Source organism: Suricata suricatta, chromosome 17 (assembly GCF_006229205.1).
Source record: "Suricata suricatta isolate VVHF042 chromosome 17, meerkat_22Aug2017_6uvM2_HiC, whole genome shotgun sequence".
Lineage (NCBI taxonomy): Eukaryota > Metazoa > Chordata > Mammalia > Carnivora > Herpestidae > Suricata > Suricata suricatta.
In genome coordinates, this window is record NC_043716.1 from 8416226 (window position 1) to 8438034 (window position 21809).

General features: G+C 49.4%; 2 protein-coding genes across 4 annotated transcripts in view; both read right to left on the bottom strand.

Annotated features, from left to right (window-relative positions):
- Positions 1 to 631: 631 nt before the first annotated feature.
- Positions 632 to 17834, bottom strand: LOC115282373 (Golgi apparatus membrane protein TVP23 homolog B). Of its 3 annotated transcripts, XM_029928364.1 has the most exons (8): positions 17720 to 17834; positions 14755 to 14837; positions 12945 to 13089; positions 12180 to 12287; positions 9797 to 9886; positions 8503 to 8634; positions 2217 to 2345; positions 632 to 1815 (listed from the first exon to the last, which is right to left on the bottom strand). In XM_029928364.1, exons 1-8 carry the CDS (start codon positions 17729 to 17731, stop codon positions 1789 to 1791), a joined length of 726 nt encoding a protein of 241 aa, XP_029784224.1. In that variant the 5' UTR covers positions 17732 to 17834; the 3' UTR covers positions 632 to 1788. The 3 variants fall into 3 exon arrangements, with proteins under 3 accessions (XP_029784224.1, XP_029784225.1, XP_029784226.1); XM_029928365.1 differs by lacking the exon at positions 12180 to 12287 and having other exon boundaries at positions 17720 to 17833; XM_029928366.1 differs by lacking the exons at positions 12180 to 12287; positions 14755 to 14837; positions 17720 to 17834 and adding an exon at positions 12722 to 12815 and having other exon boundaries at positions 12945 to 13035.
- Positions 17835 to 20798: 2964 nt separating this feature from the next.
- Positions 20799 to 21809, bottom strand: part of CDRT1 (CMT1A duplicated region transcript 1) — a 35934-nt gene continuing 34923 nt past the window's right edge. The window contains exon 14 of the mRNA XM_029927918.1: positions 20799 to 21668. Coding sequence (XP_029783778.1) covers positions 20848 to 21668 — 821 coding nt within the window. The 3' untranslated portion in view covers positions 20799 to 20847. The remainder of the gene's footprint in view (positions 21669 to 21809) is intronic.

A 21809-nucleotide genomic window follows, 5' to 3' on the forward strand; every position in this document is an offset into this window, starting at 1 on the left:
TCCACGAGTCAATTCACGTTCGGCTTGGGCTTACGGGTTCGGAGCCAGACCAACACAGCCCGTTAGCCCCCAGCTGTAAAGACGCGGGCTAGGGCCTTCAGATGGGGTAAACACGGGTCTTATGCAGCATCAACTTTCCTCACCAGAGGACCATATGCACAATGGCAAATAAGCATTTATTAAATTAATGATTCCTTGGGGCACCTGGGGGGCTCAGTTGGTTGAGTGTCCGACTTGGGTTCAGGTCATGATAATGGGTTCAGGTTGGTAATTTCGAGCCCCGCGTCGGGCTCTGTGCTGACAGCTCAGAGACTGGAACCTGCTTCGGATTCTGTGTCTCCCTCTCTGCCCCTCCCCTGCTCACACTCTGTCTCTGTCTCTCCTTCTCTCAGAACTAAATAAACATTTAAAACAATTTTTTAAAAAAATAAAATAATAATGATTCCTAATAAAGCAGAAGACATTTAGAGACAAATGTTTCCCGTCAAAACTATGTGTCCGGGAGAGTCTCTGGTCATCTGTATCCTTGGACGCGTCACTAAATAATCTAGAATTCCACTTTACCGGCTATAAAGAGGCGTCACATAGAAACAGCTCGTCGTGAGGATGAAGGAGATCAAACGTGCCCAAGTGCTTTGTAAACAGTAGAGTTTTATACAAATATAAAGTTACACGTCTTAAAGCTATCACTCCAACAAAGAGACTTATTCAATTAAATATCTTTTGAAAAATTTCAACAATGTATAAATACAGTCACAAAATAATCTGCTGGTTAAAAGACCCCAACAAAGTTTACAGAACCTGCAACAAAATTTAGAGACTCCTACGACAGCTTGGACATTGTTACGTATATTGCTTTAAGAAATACCATTACTACAAACGCATGATTTCCGATGTCCCCATTATAGCAAGGAAAAAAAATAGATTCTTGAGATTAAATGTCTTCTGGGCATTTATTATGCCAAGTATTTAAATGATTATTCTCACTATGACATAAGAATAATATTCTTTCAGTGATAAAAGATAGGTTTCATTAGGCCAAGGACCATCGGGAAGTTCCCAAGATCTGATGAACCCTTCCAAAATATAAATAGAACAGCAGCAATCTCTAAGGGAGCCCCTAACCATAAACTAGGAAAATTCCATTTATATTCATTGGGCCTCAACTACATGACTTGTTAACTACATGACTTGTTACAGATAAAAATTAACAAAATTTACAAACTAGTTAACCACTGGCCCAAATTTGGTTTTTACCTGCCTGGGTGTCCTAAGGTAAGAAGTTTCATCACAAAGTGTATATTAAGTTGTAAAATTAACAATTATTCTAACTTCTGCATAGGCCAAAGTGCTCACTCTCACCACGAAAGCAAGACAATCTTTCTTCTGACGATAATCTATAGAACAAATACGTACACACCTAGAGTTCTGAGAGACTGAGAACATCTTCCATATTCTGTGGGTCAAATAGCAAAGGTCTCCACTCATATGCCTGCCAAGACACCGTCAGTAACCTGGGACATACGGACATCACCTACGTGAACCAGGGACCGGTGTGGACAGTGTCTCTGCCAACCCCATGCTTCGAGCCCCAGGTGCTGGAGAGACAGTAAAACCTTACTGTGAAAACGACCTTTCCAATTTTTTAAAACTAAAGGTTAATAAACTGGAAAAACAAACCAATATTCGTCTTTGCAACATGTACTGAGTTCCAAAAGGTCCAGAGTCCAGAGTCATCTCTTCGGCATAACAGCGCTAACAGGACACGTGAGCTTTCTCCCTGTCCCGTCAGGAAGTCTGGTCATCTCCGGTGTCCTGCGAGAGAGAAAGGAGCCCCTTAATATAGAGAACTATTTTACTCAAAATACCGGACTTCGAAGCACTAGGAAAACATCCCATACTTGGAAGTGAAGCCGGTGGCTACACTGCCTTACCATCCATGGCCCAATTATGTTACAAATTATAGACACGGGGCGCCTGGGGGGCTCAGTCGGCTACCTCAGCCCAGGTCATGATCGCACAGTCAGTGAGTTCGAGCCCCGCATCAGGCTCTGTGCTGACAGCTCAGAGCCTGGAGCCTGCTTCGGATTCTGTGTCTCCCTCTCTCTGCCCCCCGCCACCCCGCTTGCACCTCTGTTTTATAAGTATTCCATAAAAGTGAAACTCTGCAAGAGTTAGAAAGGACTGCATGAGTCCCTGATCCAGAAAACACTCGCCTGTCGCAACAGCTGCTTTCCGAGGTACGACGTGGCCATGTTGGTTAAGTTCTTCCTGCTGCCCACTTTGCACCTGATGTAGCCGTACAGGTTGGCCCCCTGGAGCGCCACGCCCATGATGACCACCGCCTGGGAAGGGAAGACAGTCAGTGGCTACCAGCCTGAAACTGACCAACCTTTCTCTGTGCCACAAATGAAACAAGGCGACCGTCGCAGGACAGAAAAGGAAAAGGGCAGCTCCTGGGTGAGGCTACTGCCAGTGAGGCTCCTTCACCTGGCAGAACAGGCTTCTCCAGTGCGAGCTGTGTGCAAGGCACCAGGTCGCCCCCACAAGTAATTCTGGAACACACAGCTATACACCAGGCCCCGGGCCAGCCCCTGGGGATGCGGTGGAGGGACCGTTCCCTCTCTAGTATTTGCCTTGGGTCTATGAATAAAGACACAAATAAACAAATGAGACTCAGAGGAGACTCAACTGTTAATTATTCCTTTAAGAATTATGAAAAAGGGGTGCCTGGGTGGCTCAGTCGGTTAAGTGTCCGACTTCCGCTCAGGTCATGATCTCACAGCTAATGAGTTCGAGCCCCGCGTCAGGCTCTGTGCTGACAGCTCGGAGCCTGGAGCCTGTGTCTCCCTCTCTCTCTTACCCTCCCCCGCTCGCACTCTGTCTCTCGAAAATAAACATTAAAAAATAATTAGAAAAACAAGAAAGAATTATGAAAGAATGAGGGGCGCCTGAGTGGCTCAGACAGTTGAGCGTCCAACTCTTGGTTTCAGCTCAGGTCATGATGATCTCACGGTTCATGGGATCAAGCCCCATGTCAGGCTCTCTCTCTCTCTCCCTCTCTGCCTCGCCCCTACTCATGCTTTCTCTCTTCCTCTCTCAAAATAAATAAACTTTAAAAAAAAATTATGAAAAAATGGTCACGAGAGGTCAAGTTCAATAAACCGAGAGCGGGCAGAGCTCTCTGCTACTGTGTGTGTGACATCTGGCTTCTGGGAGAGCAGAGCATCCACAGATGGCTGCCTGCTGTGACGTGGGGGGAGGGGGGGATAGGAGGAGATGCGCTTTGGCACAGATGTTTCCTCCTGGGGCCACATCACAAACCTACAGGTGACCCCACCAAGATCACTACAAACAGAGCAAAATACTCAAGCCTATCCTTTCAGTGTTATGGGAGAAAAGTTGATTGGGACCGCTCGGGGAGGTCCGCTGGTTAGACACCCTCGGGACCGGAGGTGGCCAAGTCTTTCTGCGAAGGCCAGATAACAAAATACTTTAGGCTCTGCAGGCCGTGGGATCTCTGGGGCACTCAACGGTGACATTCTGGTCCCAAAGCAGCTACAGGCACTATGTAAACAAACAGGCAAGGGTACGTTCCCATAAAAAATCTACAAAAACAGGTGTTGGGCTGGACTCGGCTTACAGGCCACGGTCTGCCCATCCTGGCTCTAGAATAAACTACTCCTCAACCCATGTGCTACCGAAGGGCCCCCCGGACCTGCTGGCAGCCGCAGGGAACAACACGCCTGAACACAGCGTCTCTCCCCAGTCCAGACTTCCTCCCCTCAACCCCTAACCAGCGGTACAGCTGATTTCCAGGAGGTGAACGGATTTGAAAGTTTAATTAAGGAGCAGGTTCATATTCCTAATAAAAAAGGAACTGTACTTGGCGTTTTAAACTTGTGCTTCAGGGAAATAAACACATTAGGATTAGACAAGGTTGCTGGTTACATTAAATCAATATAAAACTGCACTTTCATTTAAATTTCATTTCAGAAATGGGGGCCCTCCTGGCTGTGTGCACCCAGTGCCTGGGGCCACGCGAATTCACAGACTGCACGTGGGTCCTGCAACGAATTTTAAAATGTATTTATTTGTAAGTTTGAGGCACCTGGGGGGCTCCCCAGTCGGCTGAGCATCTGACTTCAGCTCAGGTCATGATCTCAGAGCCCGCATCAGGCTCTGTGCTGACAGCTCAGAGCCTGGAGTCTGCTTCGGATTCTGTGTCTCCCTCTTTCTCTGCCCCTGCCCTGCTCACGCTCTCTTTCTCTCTCTCAAAAATAAATAAACATTAAAACTAAACTTTTTTTTAAATAAAAGAAGCAGATGTCTGGTTTAAGATGGTGTCATGAAGCCAGACATCAAGATCTCTCTACCCCTGACATATAATGGGTTTTTAACACACGTAGGTCTGGAGCACCTGGTGGCTCAGTCAGTTGAGCGTCTGACTCTGGACTTCGCCTGGGCCAGGATCTCATGGTTCACGGGACTGAACTGCACTGACAGCCCGAGGCCTGCTTCGGAAGCTCTCTCCCTCCTTCTCTCTCTGCCTCTCCCCCGCTCAGGCTCACGCTCGCTCACTCACTCTCAAAATAAATAAATACACTTAAAAAATAGAGAGAGGTTAAAGAAAAAAAAAAGGCAGACAAGCTGGTACTAATAAACGTTAAAGAAAAAGGGCTCATGGTCAGAGAAAGAGTCAGCTTCCGCTCCACCCAACTCCCAACTCTCGGGAGAAGCTCTAACGGACATGTCCCTGAGGGCCGCCACCCCCAACATCTTGGAGGCAGAAGTCCAAAGGATAGAGACAGCCCTGAGGAGAAAATGCAGAAATAGTCTCATAATCTCGACTTCCATCCAACCCCCACACAACACGGGGCCGGAAATCCCAGCAGCCTGCCGAGAGCCGCCTCCCCGCTGAGGAGGGGGAAGAGGGGTGGAGGAAGGGGAGGAGGAAGGGGAGGAGGAGGAGGAGGAGGAGGAGGAGGAGGAGGAAGAGGAGGAAGAAGAGGAAGCACAGAAGCACCAGCAATCATCAAGCCAACGTTCTCAGGGAGGTAGGGGTAGGAAGAGGTTCCCGGGGAGCCTGGAGACACCCCCTTTCCACCCCATGGTCGAAACCTAGGATCCCAAACCACCTCCCGAAGAACCTTTCTCGCCGGTGTTTCAGGAGGTGGAAACGGTGCTAGAGAAAGGCCAGGCTGACTGTCCCAGAGGGAGGCTAAGGCTCCGGGGCCTCACAAGCCATCTAAAGCCAGAGGGTCACCCAGCATGGAGCGCACGCCCACCCAGGGGAAGGAACGAGGCAGCCAGAGGCCAGGCCCCGCCAGAGTCGGTTCACGCTCCAGCTCAAGGCAGAGCCCAGAAATCCCAGAGGGCACAGGGAGGCCACGCTGAGCTAACGTCAAAACTCGGTCCGGGCAGAGCTGCCACCGTGAGCATGAGCAAAACGGGGAGGGAAAAGGGAAAGGCATCCATGCAAGACTATTAAAAAAATAAGAGAAAGAAGAAGAAAAGGAGGAAGAAAGCAAGAAAGAAATATAGTCTGTAAAACACAGGTGAAGAAATGATTCTGGGGGTGCCTGGTGGCTCAGGCGGTTAAGCATCGGACTTCGGCTCAGGTCATGATCTCACGGCTCGTGAGTTGGAGCCCCACATGGGGCTCTGTGCTGGCAGCGTGGAGCCTGCTTCAAGACCCTCTGCCCCCCCCACTCACTCACTCTCAAAAATAAACATTAAAAAGAAAAAGAAAAATGGAAAGACAGTAGAAGAGAACAGATAAAAATGACCCAACATAGAGATAACTGGTCCCCTAGAATCAGAGAAACCAAAAAAATTGAACATAAATAAATGTAAAGACTTGATAGAAGACAACTGTCCTGATTCAAAGGAAAAACTGTGCCTACATATCAGGGGAGCACAGTTTCCAAAAAATCAATGCAGAAAGACAAAGACACTCTGGATACATTTTAAAACTTTGAGAATAAAAAAAAAAATTTCTTCATCCAGGTAGAAAAATGATTCCCTCACTTACATGGAGGTTAAGTAAACCTGGCCTCAGACTCCTCTGCAATATTCAATAAAAGAAAATGAGAACGGAGGGCCGCCTGGGTGGCTCAGTGGTTAAGCATCTGACTTCTGCTCATATTATGATGTCGAGTCCCCCATCGGGTGAGCACAAGCTCCGCTTCAGGTGAGTCCCACTTCTCTCTCTCTCTCTCTCCTCCCTCTAACCCCCAAAAAGAAAAAAGAAATGAAGAAACAAAAAAGAGAAGAAAAGAGAAGAGAAGAAAAAGAAAAAGGAAAAGGAAATGATAATGTCTTCTAAAGGCTAGGAGAAAGAACCTGGGACACAAGAATACTAAGCCGGCCAAGTCACCGACCAAGAATGAAGTCAATGGGCTCATACTCTTAAACGTGACGCAGCCAAAGGAAAGCACCAACTACAAGTTATTTGGGAGGAAGAAATCACCCAACAATGAAATTGGGCCAACCAGGGGCTACAAGGAAAAGCTGTGATCGATAGGACTGAATTGAAGGTATTCAAAAACAGATCAAAGACTGAGCAACCAGTAAGAAGGGTTTCCAGAGGTAATTGTTAGGAACCTTGACAAGAAATGAAGAGCAAACCAACCTCGGGCAATCCAGGAAGGGAAGAAACACTAGAAGGCACAGAGGCGGGCTTATCCCATTTCCTTTCCAACAGACTCCAGAGGTCCAGAAACAGGTGTAAGTACGAGGCTTAAAACAAGGAAAGTGAGTCTTAAACCCACAGAAATCCAAACGCAGGAGCAGGGAGGAGGAGGGGCAGGCGCAGGGGTGTTAACTGGTACATGAAAGAGCATGTGACACAAAGGATATAAAGTAACAGAGAACTACTAGAAACACTAAAAACACATCCTCCCAAACCCCCCCAAAAATGTACATATGTGCATACGCACAGAAAAAAGAGCCTATCTAGCAAAACAGAGACAAAATATTAAAAATGTGAGAAAAGAATGTAATTAAAGCCAAAATATAGCTAGTATTAATAAATGCTAAGTGAGGGGCGCCTGGGTGGCTCAGTCGGTTAAGCATCCGACTCTTGACTGCAGCTCAGGCCATGATCCCATGGTTTGTGGGACTGAGCCCCACATCAGGCCCTGTGCTGACAGTGCGGAGACTGCTTGGGATTCTCTCTCTCCCTCGCTCTATCACTCAAAATAAAGAAACTTAAAAAAAATCATTAAAAAAATAGTAAGTGAGATACACTTGACTATGGAAACAACAAAACTCAACAAGATCAAGTAATAGGTTATATTTTCCAAAGATGGTAGCAACAATCTCTGTGCCAGATGCTTTTCTAGAACCTTCTGATTCCCTTCATTGAGCTATCGAGTTTAATTCCCATTCCTCTGAATGTGGAGAGGCAGCAAAAGTGAGGACTTCCGGCCCTAGGTTGCTGCCCCGGCCCGAGCTGTGTCTCACCCAAATGCTAATGCTGAAGTCCTAACCCAGGGCCTCGGAATGTCGCTGCATTTGGAAACAGGGTTTTTAAAGAGCTGATTAAGGTAAAATGGAGTCACAGGGCGGGGGGCGGGGGTGGGGGGGACCCTCATTCCGTATGACTGGGGTCCTTGTAAAAAGAGATTAGGACACACACGTGCAGAGGAAAGACCACATGGAAGAAACAAGGAACAGACGGCCATCCACAAGCCAAGGAGAGCGGCCTTGGGAAGAAGAAATCAGCCAACACCTCGGTCTGGGTCTTCTGCCTCCAGAGCCGTCAGAAAATCAAGCTCTGTTGTTTAAGCGTCCCAGAATGCACCACTCTGTCGTGACACCTGCAGCAAACCAACGCAGCTGGGGAAGGTGACTCGGCCTCTGTGCCGAACGCCCCCAGTGAGAGCTGTGGCCACGCGGCCACCGTGCCGGGGGTGGGGGGGAGCCCGGACTGGGCCTGCGGGGAGACAACGTGGGGAGGCCCCCGGGACCTCACGGCCTCCAGCCGCCCCAGCCGCTGCCTGGCTGCAGCCACATGGAGCCCAGCCCACAACCTCCCAGACAAGGCCTCTCTGGGATCACAAGATGACTCATGTTCCCAGACCTCACGTTCTGCGAAGATTCACAACATAAGCAGTGGGACGGCGAGAACAAGTTACCGACTGGTATTTTCAGAGCGGATCGCTGTTCGTTCCAAACTGCGCTACACGAGTTGGCTCGGGGCTTACTGGACATCCCCACCCGACAAGATAATAACGTGACAAACGTGTGGGGACCTCTGGACAAGGCGGGTGAAGTCAAAGTCCTGCGAGGCGCTCGGGGGGCCGGAGAAATGGGATCTTTGAGAGGATTCTGCTCCTCAGGCCCTGGAGGACGGCCGAGAGGAGGCGGAGAACTTGGGAAACGTGGGGTGACGCTGTCTGTCCGAGAGTGGGGTCCCCGACGCTAACCACAAAGGGGGCTTGTTGAGACCACCCACCGGACTCCTGATGAGCCACTCGTGTCTACGCCCGCACTCACCAACCACTTCACTCTGAAGGAGAAGAGCGCGCTGAAGGCAAATATCACCCACAGCACCGGACAGGCGATGAGTCCTAGCCAGAAGATTCTTGATTCGGCCTCGGAAACAGTTTTACTCTCTTGAGCGGATGCCTAAAAAAGAACGCGAATTTCATAACCGACGCCGTGGTATTTATCAGTAAAAAGCTTAACATTGTTCACAAAAAACACCTTAACCTAAAAGTCAAATAAACGAATACACATGACCCAAATCCCAAGGGAGAACCCCCGCTCAAAGGACAGTGAAGTGGATCTACCACGATTTAATTTTAAGAACTGGCTTAAATACGCTTTAACTCAAGAATTTGGTATGTTCGGGGCAGAATGGGACAGTGAGTCAGGACCCAAGACAATACGGGTTGCTCGTGATGGACTTTTCAATTCTCACTGAGCCTCCACTGTTTGTTTATTCCTAAGGCAGCTTTGAATCGCACCTTATGAGGGAAGGATCACGGAACTCAAACCTATCGTCATCCTGGTCAAGGGTCCAGAGAAAGAAATGGAATCAAGGGGCTCCGGACAATGACCACAAGGTTTCAGCCATACCCAGCAAGTTTAAAAGGCGAGGGCTTGCTTCCAGGGCCGATTTTACGACATAAAGGAGCACGGGCTCACTAAGTACGACACTGCTTCCTCGGAAGCAGTCCTTGCCAAGGCCCTGCCGAGCACGCGGCAGACGATGCAACCGGTAGTGTCTCCAAAATTCTGCCCTCTGCCTCCCCAGCCGACTTCCATCGGAACCCGAATGCTCCCCACAGAGAAGCAGACCAACCCCACACAGATCAGCGTCCCCTCCGGCTCCTCGAGGCAGAGGCTTAAAGAGCAGACTGCTCTGATCGAGTCAGATTTTCTGTCCACTTGTAATCCTTCCTTCTCGTGTTCCTGCGCACGTGTGGGACTGGACCACGGGGGCAGGGACAGAACAAGCTACCGGAAGCACTTCTCTGTGAATGGGAAGAAGTCCCCAGAGGCACCAGGCAAGGCGACACAAAGCTGGGTGGCCTCAGAGATCCTTTGTCAGCAGCCCCTGACAGGCGGCTCGGCACGGGCCTCTTTCCCACATGTGCCTTTCTTCGGTCTCAACTAGACAGAAAAATGCGGTCACATTTCGGGAGCCCATCTGGTTTAGTGCGGACATGCCGAGTAACTTGGGGTACGGTACTTCTAATGCTGAATACTTCGGCTTTCAGCATTCAAATGTAATCTACACGTAACTTACTGAATGACACACTGAACAGTAAAATGGACAGTTTACCTTCCTGGACTCAAACACCCAATGGCTTTTTCCATCTTCATCTATATGATTCCACCAACGCAGTCCAACCATGAGTCTACCTGTGACATTCTGATAAAGAATAATACATACACACACGTTTTAAAAAAAGTGTTGTTTAAAGGCCTACCATAAGGTCGTACCTCAGTATAACACATCACCAACCAAGAACATCCTGGGCTTTCCCTCCACAATATCTAGTCCACAATAATCACCACATTCCAGGCCTAAACAAAAAAAAGTAACAAAGGAGATGCTACGGCAGGACCAGCAGGGGCAGAGGTGACGGGGTAAGCCCGTACAGAAACATTCATCATCCTCCTTGGGGTGCCTGGGGGCTCAGTCGGTTAAGTGTCCAATTTCGGTCCAGGTTGTGATCTCACAGTCTGTGGGTTCGAGCCCCACATCGGGCTCTGTGCTGACGGCTCAGAGTCTGGAGCCTGTCTTCGGATTCTGTGTCTCCCTCTCTCTCTGACCCTCCCCCGCTCATGCTCTGTCTCTCAAAAGTAAACAAACATTTTTAAAAAAAGACCACCCTTCTCTCTCTCGCTCATGAACTTGTGTCCCTTGTCTCCTTCCCTGACGTGTTCCTAAGCCCCGTGCTCTGTAGTTCCTGGGCCCACCTGTTCCCTCTTTGTGCTCACTGCTGCTCCATGTATTTTATAACTGTGAGTCTCTAAAAATGGGTGTTCCGGCTGAACGTTTGTGTCCCCACCCCCCTAATTCCACTCGTTGAAACTCTTACCCCACCCCCACGTGATGGTTTTGGGAGGTGGGACCTTGTGGGTGATCAGACTAGATGAGGTCATAGGGTGGGGCGTTCGCAAATGGGATCAGTGCCCTTGTAACAGTCAGGAGGGCTTACTTCCTCTCTCCACTCCGCCACGAGAGGATAAAATGAGAAAGTGGCCATCGGGAACCCAGAAGGCGGCCCTCACCAGAAGCTGACCGTCCTGACAACCTGAGCTTGGACTTCCGGCCCCCAGAACTTGAGAAAGAAGTTCCCCCTGGTCATAGCCCCCAGGCTGTGGGACTGTCACAGCAGCCACACTGAGACGGAGGGTACGGGCACTAGCCCTCACTTAGTACCTCAAACGTACCAAGCTCTTCTCCTCTTCTAATGGAACAAATTACTTTAGTAGCTTTCTCAAGGCTTATTTGTTTTTAATACTTATTTATTTGGGGGAGAGTAAGAGACAAGAGTGCAAGCAGGGGAGGGTCAGAGAGAGAGGGAGAGAGAGAATCTGAAGCAGGCTCCAGGCTCCAAGCTGTCAGCATAAGCCCGATGCGGGGCTCGAACCTACGAAGCAAAGGGTCATGACCTGAGCCAAAGTCGGATGCTTAACTGACTGATCCCCCAGGCACCCCGTCAAGGTTTATTTATACCACTGGTATTTACTGAGCACCTACTATGAGCCGGCAATAAAATGGTGACTAACAGGCACTATCCCAGCTTCAAGTGTCAGGGGGAAGAGAGGCAGTCAACCGGCGCACGAATGTGACGCTGCCACCCGTGGAAGTGCGGTGAGGGAGGCGTGCAGAAATCTGCACCTAGTCTGGGGGTCAGAAATGACCTCCCTGAGGAATCAACGTTGGAAATAAAATTTGAAGGGTAAGCAGGAACCACTCATGGAGGAGAATTTTTTCTTACGTTTATTTATTGATGGTGAGAGGCTGAGAGAGCGAGCTGGGGAGCAGCAGAGAGAGAGGGAGAGAGGGAATCCCAAGCAGGCACTGCACTGTCCGCACAGAGCCCTACTGGGGACTTGAACCCACAACCAGGGGATCATGACGTGAGCAGAAACCAAGAGTCAGACGTCCTCCGACTGAGCCACCCAGGGGCCCACTGCAGAAGATGTTTAATCAGAGGTGCCCGCTAACAGATTGACAGGTTCCGTGAACTTGGGTGAGGAAACGTTATACCTGTATTTTCACTAACTTCTGAAGTTTAGCCTATCCTTAAATTATGAGTGCAGACAGTAAGCCACAGCAGAGTCAGCATGGCCTGTGGCTTGGGCCAGTGTCTCTCATGCCGTATGTAGTACAGCTGACTGCAGGTATCACAATACACTGCTTATACTCGTCACTGCTTTGGAAGCAACTAGACAGTCACAAAGAAGCGTGTATTATAGAATCAGAAATCTGCCTTTTTAATGTTTTCCTTGTATTTCAGTATTAGTAACTTCCTTTGTAATCGTACGTATTATCTTTCACTTATTAGAAAGCATTCATAGGGGCACCTGGTGGGCTCTGTCGTTAGAAAATGTGACTCTTGATCTCGGGGTCATGAGTTCGAGCCCCATGTTGGGTATAGAGATTATTTAAATCAATAAATCTTAATTAAAAAGTTAAAAAATGTACTTACAACCTCGACTGTAAAAGGGGTCCACGGCACAAAAAAGGTTAGGGATCCGGGCGGTAAGGTGATTTGGGAATGAGAGCCACATTCCAGAAAGATCGGTAGCACAGAGTCCTTGGGGGGAAAAAGTAAAATCTACAGATTTATGGGACTTGGTGACTGGCTGGAAACGGAGTAGGAATAAGGCAACTCATATGTTCTGGTTCCCTGAAGTTAAAAACCAGGGACTTGAGAGGCGCCTGGGGGGGCTCAGTCAGTTGAGCGTCGACTTTGGCTCAAGTCATGATATCACAGTTCATGAGTTCAAGCCCTGCATCAGGCTCTGTGCTGACACGTTCTGTGTCTCCCTCTCTCTCTGCCCTTCCCCTGCTCACACTCGGTCTCTGTCTCTCTCAAAATTAAATAAACATCAAAAACATTAAGCAAAATGAGAACACAGAATCTGTGCATGACCTCTCCTGGGCTCTTATCTAGATCTCATACACAGCAGACCTGGAGGTGACCTCGAAGCAAAACAAGGGATATGAATTAGAAACAGTATACAGGACCTGTGGCTGCTAATCCCATTTCGCTTGTTTAATTTTAAAGCTGATGGAGGCTGACATACGCACAGGTAAGCGAGCAGACCTTCCCACGGGAGGCCTGCGGGACCAGAAAGATACATGAAGGCAAATCCAAGATGTGATGGGTCATTTTCCCCCCACGGTCCGTAGAGCGTTCGGTCTCATCACATTCAATACAGCGCTGAGATCGTAAAACAATCAGACCTACCTTGACTGCCCAAAAGTCACATGACAACAGCAAGATAATTGTCACCATACAGGCAATGAAGCTGCTGCTGAACAATTCGCAGAGCAGATAGACCACGATGGCGCTGACTCGGAAGAACAAGTGGAAAAATGACGCCACTGGATGTCTGGAAACCAAAACACATAAGAGAGAGGCCGTCACGTGGCAGCAGGGGTGCTGCAGACAGATGAACACAGCGTGACCCGCCAGGGTCCGGGCGGAACCACGGACATGACTGAGGAGGGAGCAAATCGCCTCCCCTCCTGTTACGTTAAGTCCCATTATTTGACGGGGCCCTGCTGCCACAGAAAACACTCTCTGGAAACAGGACTCCAACCTGCAAAAATATAGGAGCAACTGTCAAGCTTAGAGAATTAAGGAAACTATACTCTTAGGTTTAAAAACTAGTTTCATACATGGGATGCCTGAATGGCGTGGTCAGTTGAGCGTCTGACTTTGGCTCAGGTCATGATCTCACAGTTAGTGGGTTCAAGCCCCACCTTGGGCTCTGTGCTGACCGCTCAGAGCCTGGAGCCTGCTTCAGATTCTGTGTCTCCCTCTCTGTCTGTCCCTCCCATGCCCATGCTCTCTCTCCCTCTCTGTTTCAAAAATAAACATTAAAAAAAATTTTTTTTTAACTACTGTCACATAAAGAACTAATTCCAGGGTGCCTGGCTGGTTCAGTCAGTAGAGCATGCGACTTGACCTCGGGGTCTTGAGTTCAACCCCCATGTTGGGCACAGAAATTACTTAGAAATTAAAATAAGTAAAAAAAAAAAAAAAAAACAGGGGCGCCTGGGTGGCTCAGTTAGTTGAGCGTCCGACTTCGGCTCAGGTCATGATCTCACAGTTCGTGGGTCCAGGCCCCGCGTCATGCTCTGTGCTGACAGCTCAGAGCCTGGAGCCTGCTTTGGATTCTGTGTCTCCCTCTTTCTCTCTCTGCCCCTTCCCTGTTCATGCTCTGTCTCTGTCTCTCAAAACTAAATAAAATGTAAAAAAAAATTATTTTTAATAAATAAGTAAAACAGAATTCCTAGGTCTTCAGAAATCAGTTCAGGCTTTAAGGCAAAGCTGCTCAGGCAGACTTTGGGTTTTGTTTTTTCACAGCTTTACTGAGGTTTAATCCACACACCCCACCAGTGTTTTGGAAGATTCACAGAACTGTGAGATCACCTTTGGGACTTTCTCGTTACCCCAAAAACAAACTCGGTGCCCACGGGCAGTCCCTCCTCATGCACCCCGACCCCACCCTTCTCCTGCCACAGGAGAGGCTGACATACTGCTGTCTCTACAGAGGTGCCTATTCCGGGCATTTCACATAAATGAAATCACACAAGGGGTCTTCTGTGACTCGCATCTCTCACTCGGCATCACGTTCTCAAAGGTCAGGTAGAATTCCACCTCAGCGAGTGAGTTTCTTTACGGGGACCCAAATCTGGAATCAAAACCTGTTTGGCGGGATGTGTTCGTGTTGCAGGTAAAAGATGCGATTCTGAAATCTGCAGTCGATCCAAACGCAACATGCATGGGGTCTAAAGAAATGGTGCGCTCCTTGACAGAAGACACCGGGGTTCACAAAATCGGCTCTGCGGACGTGACAACACGGCACTGAGTAAAATTCCACAGGCCAGTTATTCCCACGGGAAATCTGAAATGTCGTCTGGCCCCAGACCGAGGCTCAAAGTGCCAGATGTCCACTGTGCCCAAGTACATGATACCCGCTCTGCCCTGAATGTCACCGGCTAGCACCCGTCGACACACAGAACCCAACTCCGACAACACACCCTCTTACCTGATTTTGGACTTTTTTGGTCTGTTAGTGGTCTCCTCTTCCGCATCAAACAGGGAAACGTCCTCGGTGTCATCATTGCTGTCCTAGCAGGAAAATTAAATATCCATGAAGCAAGGGGAAATTCAGTATATGCGCGTCTCCTACACAGAAGGCAGCACGCCAAAAGGGAAAGCGCAAGTAAGACGTGGTCCCCGACATCGGGCACTGACAACCTGGGGACAGGGCACCCCCATCTGTGGAGAGCTGCCAGAAGAGCTGCCAGGGGAAGAGATGTGTGCCTTGACCTAAGATCAGCCACCTGCAGGGCAGGACAGTGTTATCACTCCCAGCTCAAGGCCGGAGACAGCTTGGCTGGGCTTTCTTATCGGCTCCTCAGATGCTGTGCTAAAACTGCAGCCTCTGTTTCTCCTTTACCCTAGCCTCTTCACGTGACCCTGTTTCTTAGTAACCAACCTGTGCTTTTTGCTCTTTATAAAATGCATGTGTTTTCTCAATAAAGAGGGGCTTGATCAGAGACTTTGTCTTGCCTCCATTCTCTGTGCTCCCTGCCCTACCCCATTCTCTCCCCCTCCCTCAGGACCTGCGTTGACTGACCTGCCGGTCGGGTCACCCATCATCTGGCGACGTGACATCGCTGCCCTGCTGCTGGGCCCTGTGACAAAGCATGGGGGGCCAATGACGCTCCTGTAAATTTCCCTCGTCCGCACTCAGTGCTCCGTCACCAGCAGAGACACTGGGGGACACACGCCAAGCTTTCGGCTCCTTCGAGGAATCATCTGCCTGCGACCTGGTTTCCCCAACGCCTTCTCACTGATCTCTTTTTATCCAACCACGGGGTGAAACCCACCACGGGGCTCGGAATCTTTCCCTTTCCTGCCTCCTCGGGGGCCTCCTCCATCGATATCCCTTTATTTACACTTCTGGTGTCTTCAGGTCTTCCTGTTGGATCTCTCCAGTCGGCAATCTGGACTTCTTTGGGTGTCCTTTATTGCTTGAAAAAGGTTTCAAAAACCCTGATCCTGAAGCTCCCCTTCTACCTTCTGCTTTCATTGCACAGCGTTTCCCCGCCTCACAGCCTTAGACTCTCAGAGTGGCTCAGCCTCAACCACAACAAACCCGCTTTCACACCTCGCCTGGGGCGCCAGCCAGCCACCCACCACCCGCCTGCCTTCCTCTCATCCCTGCTGGAATCCAGCCCCTCGTCACCCACAGAACAATCTTCCTAACAGGAGAGTCACACCAGATCCTTCCCCTCCGCAAATCTTCAGTGGTGCTGAACGTGGGAGTAAGCAGAAAGGGTTAAGGAAGATTCCAAGGTTTTCGTCCTGAGCAGCTAAAAATGAAAAGCGCCAAAGACAGACTCTGGGCACTCCAATATTTAGAGATCAGAAACATGTGAAGGAGTAAGCAGGGCGGGCTGGAAAGGATGTGCTAGGGAGGAGGAGTGAAGGGGAGAGGGTCCAGGAGGAGGGTCCGATCAACTGTATCAAACGCTGCTCCCAAGTAGGATGAAAACCAGAGACTGCTGTATTTCTTTTTTTTTTTATGTTTATTTTTGAGTCAGAGCAAGCAGGCAGAAAGAGAGGAAGACCAAGGATCTGAAGTGGGCTCCAAGCTGACAGAGGAAATGCCCAATGTAGGGCTCGAACTCACGAACTGTGAGATCCTGACCAGAGCCGAAGTCAGAAGCTTAAGCAACTGAGCCACCCAGGGGCCCCAAGACCACCTGTATTTCTAACAGGTCATCAGTGACCTCACTAAGAGCAGTTTCAGGATGACACAGGGAAGAGGCAGAAAACCAGACTAGAATGGACACAAGACAGAAGAGAGAAAGTAAGAGACGAGTATAAATAAATCTTAAGGAACTAAGAATGGCGTGATACCTCAAAGAGTATTTAGAGTGGAGTTTTTATTTGTTAAGGCAGGAAAAATTAAAGCATGTTTATATGTTAACTTAAGCTTTGGGCACGCGTAGGGGTTCAGTCGGTTGGGCCTCCGACTCTTGATTTCAGCTCAGGTCATGATCTCAAGGTTCATAGGACCAAGCCCCACATCAGGGCTCTGCGCTGACAGCATGGAGCCTACTTGGGATTCCCCCTCCCCTCTCTGCTCTTTCCCTGGCTTGCACCTGCACTGTCTCTCAAAATAAATAAATAAAAATTTAAAAGCACAGCTTTTAAAAACGAAAAGAGAAAAATGAAGCTATACATCACTCTGTCTTTGCTATCACTACCTGGAAATATCCTTGTATGTAACTACTTTGGTCTCCCCACCCCAACCCATCGAGAAGCCCCCATCCCCCAGCACCCTAACTCACACATTTCAGGGCAAGAAACCTGTTAGTACCGTTCACAGCCCTACCCCAGGGCCTAGAACAGTGCCTGGGCCATAGTAATCCCTCAAGGAAAAAAAAAATACCTATGGATACTCAAGTGAGTATCTCTATAAAGAGTAAAAAAGTTTTGTTTTGTTCTAACATAGCAAGAGATTATGAAATTATTCTTTCTCATTTCTGGTCTAAACCTGCAAACAGTAATTAACTCTAAGGGCACAGATGTGATCATTGGAGTGATCAACAATCACCAACGAGCACTTGACCGCAAGGCCCTGGCGGGGTCTCCCACTCCTGCAGAATCACACTGCACCCCCGACTGTCCCCGAATGGCTGGGGAAAGCCAGGCCACCCGAAACCTCTCACGGGCACCCGTGCGACCCGGCGCCCCACCTCTGCTGGCAATGCGCTTCTGCACACCCCGCGGCCGTCCCTCCGAGGCGCGACCGGGGCACCCTCCACCCGAGGCCTCGAGGCTCCCAGCCGCGCCCCCTCCCGCTCCCCACCCCTGGGCTCGGTCAGCCAGCGGGGGCGCAGGCACAACGCCCCGGGACGCCACACTCGCGCCCCCTGGGATCCAGCAGGCCCAGCGCCCAGCCACACCCACCCTCAAGACGCGCCCGCACCCCTCACCTGCTGCAACATCACGACCCCGCGCCAGCCCCGCTTCCGGGAGCCACGTCAGCGCGGCAGCTGACGCGACCAAGTCCCTAAAGGAGGGGAGGAGCAAAGCACAAGCCCAGCTCGCCTCTACTTCCGCTTCCAGGTGCTTCGCGGGAGGCGGAACCGCGGAGGCGGGACGGAGGTGTGGGCGGGGCGTCCGGGGCGGGGCGAGAGTGTGGGCTCAGCGTCCGGGGGCGGGGCGCGAGGGGAGTGAGAACGACCGGGGGGGCGGGGCGCGTGCCTGGACCGGACGTCGGGGGCGGGGCGTCGAGTGAGGGGCGAGCATGTGGGCGGGGCGTCTGGGGCGCTGCGGGCGTGTGGGACAGTATTAAGAAACAGTGGGGGACTCTATAGTAGAGTTTAATTATGGGAGGAAAAGAGACGCCCGGAAACAATAAGGAATAAAGAGAATGAGGGCGTGTGTTTGAGTCCCGGCTTTTCCAGGAACTAGCTATCCAAATAACCTCTCTATACCTCTTTCCTCAGTTTTGTTATGTGGGGATGATGATCGTTTCCGAACAGGTTAAGTATGGGGGCGCCTGGGTGGCTCAGTTGGTTGAGCGTCTGGCCTTGGCTCAGGTCTAGATTTCACGGTTCGTAGGTTCGAGCCCCGCGTCGGGCTGTATGCTGACAGCTAGCTCAGAGCTTGGAGACTGCCTCCAGATTGTGTCTTCCTCTCACTCTGATCCTCCCCAGCTCGCGCTGCACTCTCTCTCTCAAATATTTAAAAAAAAAAAAAGAGAACAGGGTAAGTATGCTTAGTAAATGTAATTCTTAGTACTATTTTAAGTTTAATCGCCAGTGATCTCATTTTGCTCCATGAAGGACCTGAAATTCAGAGACTTTTACATCATCTTTGAAACTGACTCTAACAGTGTGATTATAAGAATATCCTATCTTCTGCCTGCCCTACATCAGCGTGCTGTTGGAAGACTCATGGAATAATGTGTATTAGCTCCTTTCCTTCATCGAGGGGATTCTTTACGTTGAAATCACAGTTTTTACATGGCTATTTGCCAGTGCTACTTTAAACTTAATATCCTGATAATGAAAAAAAAAATTCTTAAAGGAAAGGAACCTTGGCAAAAAATTCCGGTCCTGCACTTGGAGGTGAAAAGCAGATGCCCTGAAGAGGTGGCGTGTGCCTCTAGCCAGCCCCTGCCGTGTGTTTGGTGCCCCAACCAGTGTGTGGGTTGTGGCGTTTTGTGTTGGTTTCGGTTTGCATTCTCTTTGAATTTGTTACCACCTGTATAGGAAAATCTCAGTTCAGTCTCTGCTGTGCAGGAAAAAGCCCACTTCTCCCCTACTGTGCTTCTCTGCTGTCTGTCTCTCTTACTTCTCACATAAAACACTTCACTCTGGTCACCAGATGCGTGGGAGTTTCTTCGCCCCCTCCCCCCCACCTAGCGATTCTCAGCACCACCAGCTGGGGGTCCTACAATTCAATTCAATTCTGACATTATAAGGAGATACAGCCAGATTCCACAGGCTATGAGCTCAGTGCCAGAAGACGCTTGGGCACACCAGCTCTCCCTCTCTTTCTGTCTCTCACACACACTCATTCTTCACATGCCAGTTGGCCATCCAGTTTATCACTGTGCCTCTGACCAACTGGCTATAGATTTGAGGTTCCAATGACGCCCTCTTGAGTTCAATTAATTTGATAGAGGGGTTCACAGAACTCAAGGAAACACTGACATGTGCCAGTTAATAAAAGACACAGATTGGGGCGCCTGGGTGGCTCAGTCGGCTGAGCCTCCAGCTTCGGCTCAGGTCATGATCTCATGGTTTGTGGGTTCAAGCCCCGCGTCAGGCTCTGTGCTGACAGCTCAGAGCCTGGAGCCTTCTTCAGAGTCTGTGTCTCCCTCTCTCTCTGACCCTCCCCTTCTCACGTTGTCTCTCTCTGGCTCTCAAAAATAGATTTAAAAAACATTTAAAAATTAAAAAATAAATAAATAAAGAGACAGATGTACAACCAGATAGAGACATATATAGGCGAGGTCTGGGAGGGTCCGTGGAGTTGAGGTACGTCACCCTCCCAATACATGGATGTGTGCTCCAACCCGGAAGCTCTCTGAACCCCATATCATTGAGATTTTTCTGGAGGTTTCATCACCATAGACATGATGAATCAATAACTCCACTTCCAGACCCTCTCTCCTCTCTGGAGAAATGTGGGTTGGGGCTAAAATCCCCAAGCTTCTAATCTTGGTTTGGTCTTTCTTTTGACCAGGCCCCCTCCAGGAGCCATCCAGGAGCCTACTCTGAGTCGCCCAATTAAAAGAAAAGATGCTCCTAGTGTTCATATCACTTGGGAATTTATAAAGTTTTCAAGAACTCTGTGCCAGGAACTCGGGGCAGAGACCAATATATATTTTCTACTATCTCACACCATCCTGTCATCGTGCTGAGCTGCCAAGTAGGAGCTACCCCTTTGAATAGGACTTGAGCTCTCCAAAGGGCCATAGCTCCCATGGTGTGCTGCCCTCTTTTAAATTACTTGCCTGGTCCCTGACACCATCCTTGGAAGGTCTAAGTAGAAACATCCACACACTTGATATTAGTGTCCCTCTTTGAAGAAAAGATGACGATGCTTAATCCTCTTCCATAGGACTTAGCCCTGAGAAGGAAAAGAACACATAATGGTCTCCAATGCAATAGGTCAACCCCATTAGGGAATCTCATTTTAGATTCTTAACTGAGCTCATTGAGCTTCATCAACTACCGTGCAAAAATAACAGAGAACTCCAATGCATGATCCTAATACAATCCCATTGTTCGTTTGCAGTCAGAATGGAAGCACCAAATTGGTAATGATGAGTGGTATCTAGTTCCCAAGGATCACTTTCCCATCTCCCACCAGTGAAGTTGGGCTTTTGTAAGTTTCAATGGTTTTTTCAGTGGGAATACAGATGCCAATCTCTCCCAGCCGCCCCCAACCCCGTTTTCTTATCAATTCTTTGGCTTCTAGGAAGATAATTAGGGCTCCCCACATTGCCAAGGGATTGTCCAAAAAACAAAGAAACAAACAAGTGACCAAACACCAACATCCACTTAGTTTTCTGTTTATTGTGAGATGGCCATGTCCCAAGGCTGGCTCAAATAAACACATTCCGTCCAAGTTCAGGAGCTGCTGTTTTCCCTTGCTTCAGGAAATTATCTATAGGCAGCCCTTGGATCTTCCTGATCCATGCAGATTTCCTGGCTTTTTCTGGATCGACCACGTCACTGGGCTTCCTGGCCTCATACTCCTTTATCTTGACTTCCCTGTACTCTTTTTCATCCCTTACAGTCAACAACATGAACTGAGTGTTCATTCTAAAGGGATCAAGGGACGTATAGAAGCGAGGCCTTTCTTTCTTGACAGATTTGGTTGTCACGCCCAGTGGTGGAGCCAGCATGTGGTTCGGTTTAATGACCTGCATGCTGGTTAGTGGGCTAAAGCTGCGCACTGTCCTGTCAACGGAGCTGCTCGCTTGGTCCTCACCCCTGGAGCTGCCCGTGAATCTGGGCTGGATAACCACAGGCTGGGGTAGGCTGGACTGGACTCGGGGACTGTGCAAAGAGTTCTTCAGGTTGGGCTGCAGTTTCTGGGTCACAAGGGGGATACTGGTTTGTTTCACGTCGATGGGAGGGTTACTCCACCTCAACCTATCAACTGCGTGTTGGATTGATTTTCCTTTGAAACTCAAGACCTTCCTTGGGTGTGAAATGGAAGGCCCCCAGGCATCAATGACTTGGGTTTGGGGCCTACGGGGGTAGGCAAACTTCCCCGAGCTATGGGCCTGCTGCACGGCGTTAATAGTCAGTAGGAACTGGTCAGGGGACATAGGGATTTGCCAGGTCTTCTTCTTGGAGCGCTTGATCACATCTACGGGAGTTTCCGGTTGTCTTTCTTTCTGGATTTTCTCCTCATCCTCTGGTTTTTCAAAAAAAGGAAACAAAAGTAAGTCAGGGTATTCCATGAAAAACAGTAAGTGGTTATGCTTAAAAGTTAAACCCATTCTAACGATCCAAACTGAGGTCTTTGTTGCCCAATGGGCCTGCCGTCATGGGGGCA

What these genes read in the sequence shown, in the direction of transcription:
- LOC115282373 (XM_029928364.1), bottom strand. An exon ending in CCAAAAAAGTCCAAAATCAG is followed by an intron (nt 13,090 to 14,754) that starts GTAAGAGGGTGT and finishes TTTGGTTTCCAG; the next exon opens with ACATCCAGTGGCGTCATTTT. An exon ending in CCTTCAGAGTGAAGTGGTTG is followed by an intron (nt 2,346 to 8,502) that starts GTGAGTGCGGGC and finishes TTCCCTTCCCAG; the next exon opens with GCGGTGGTCATCATGGGCGT.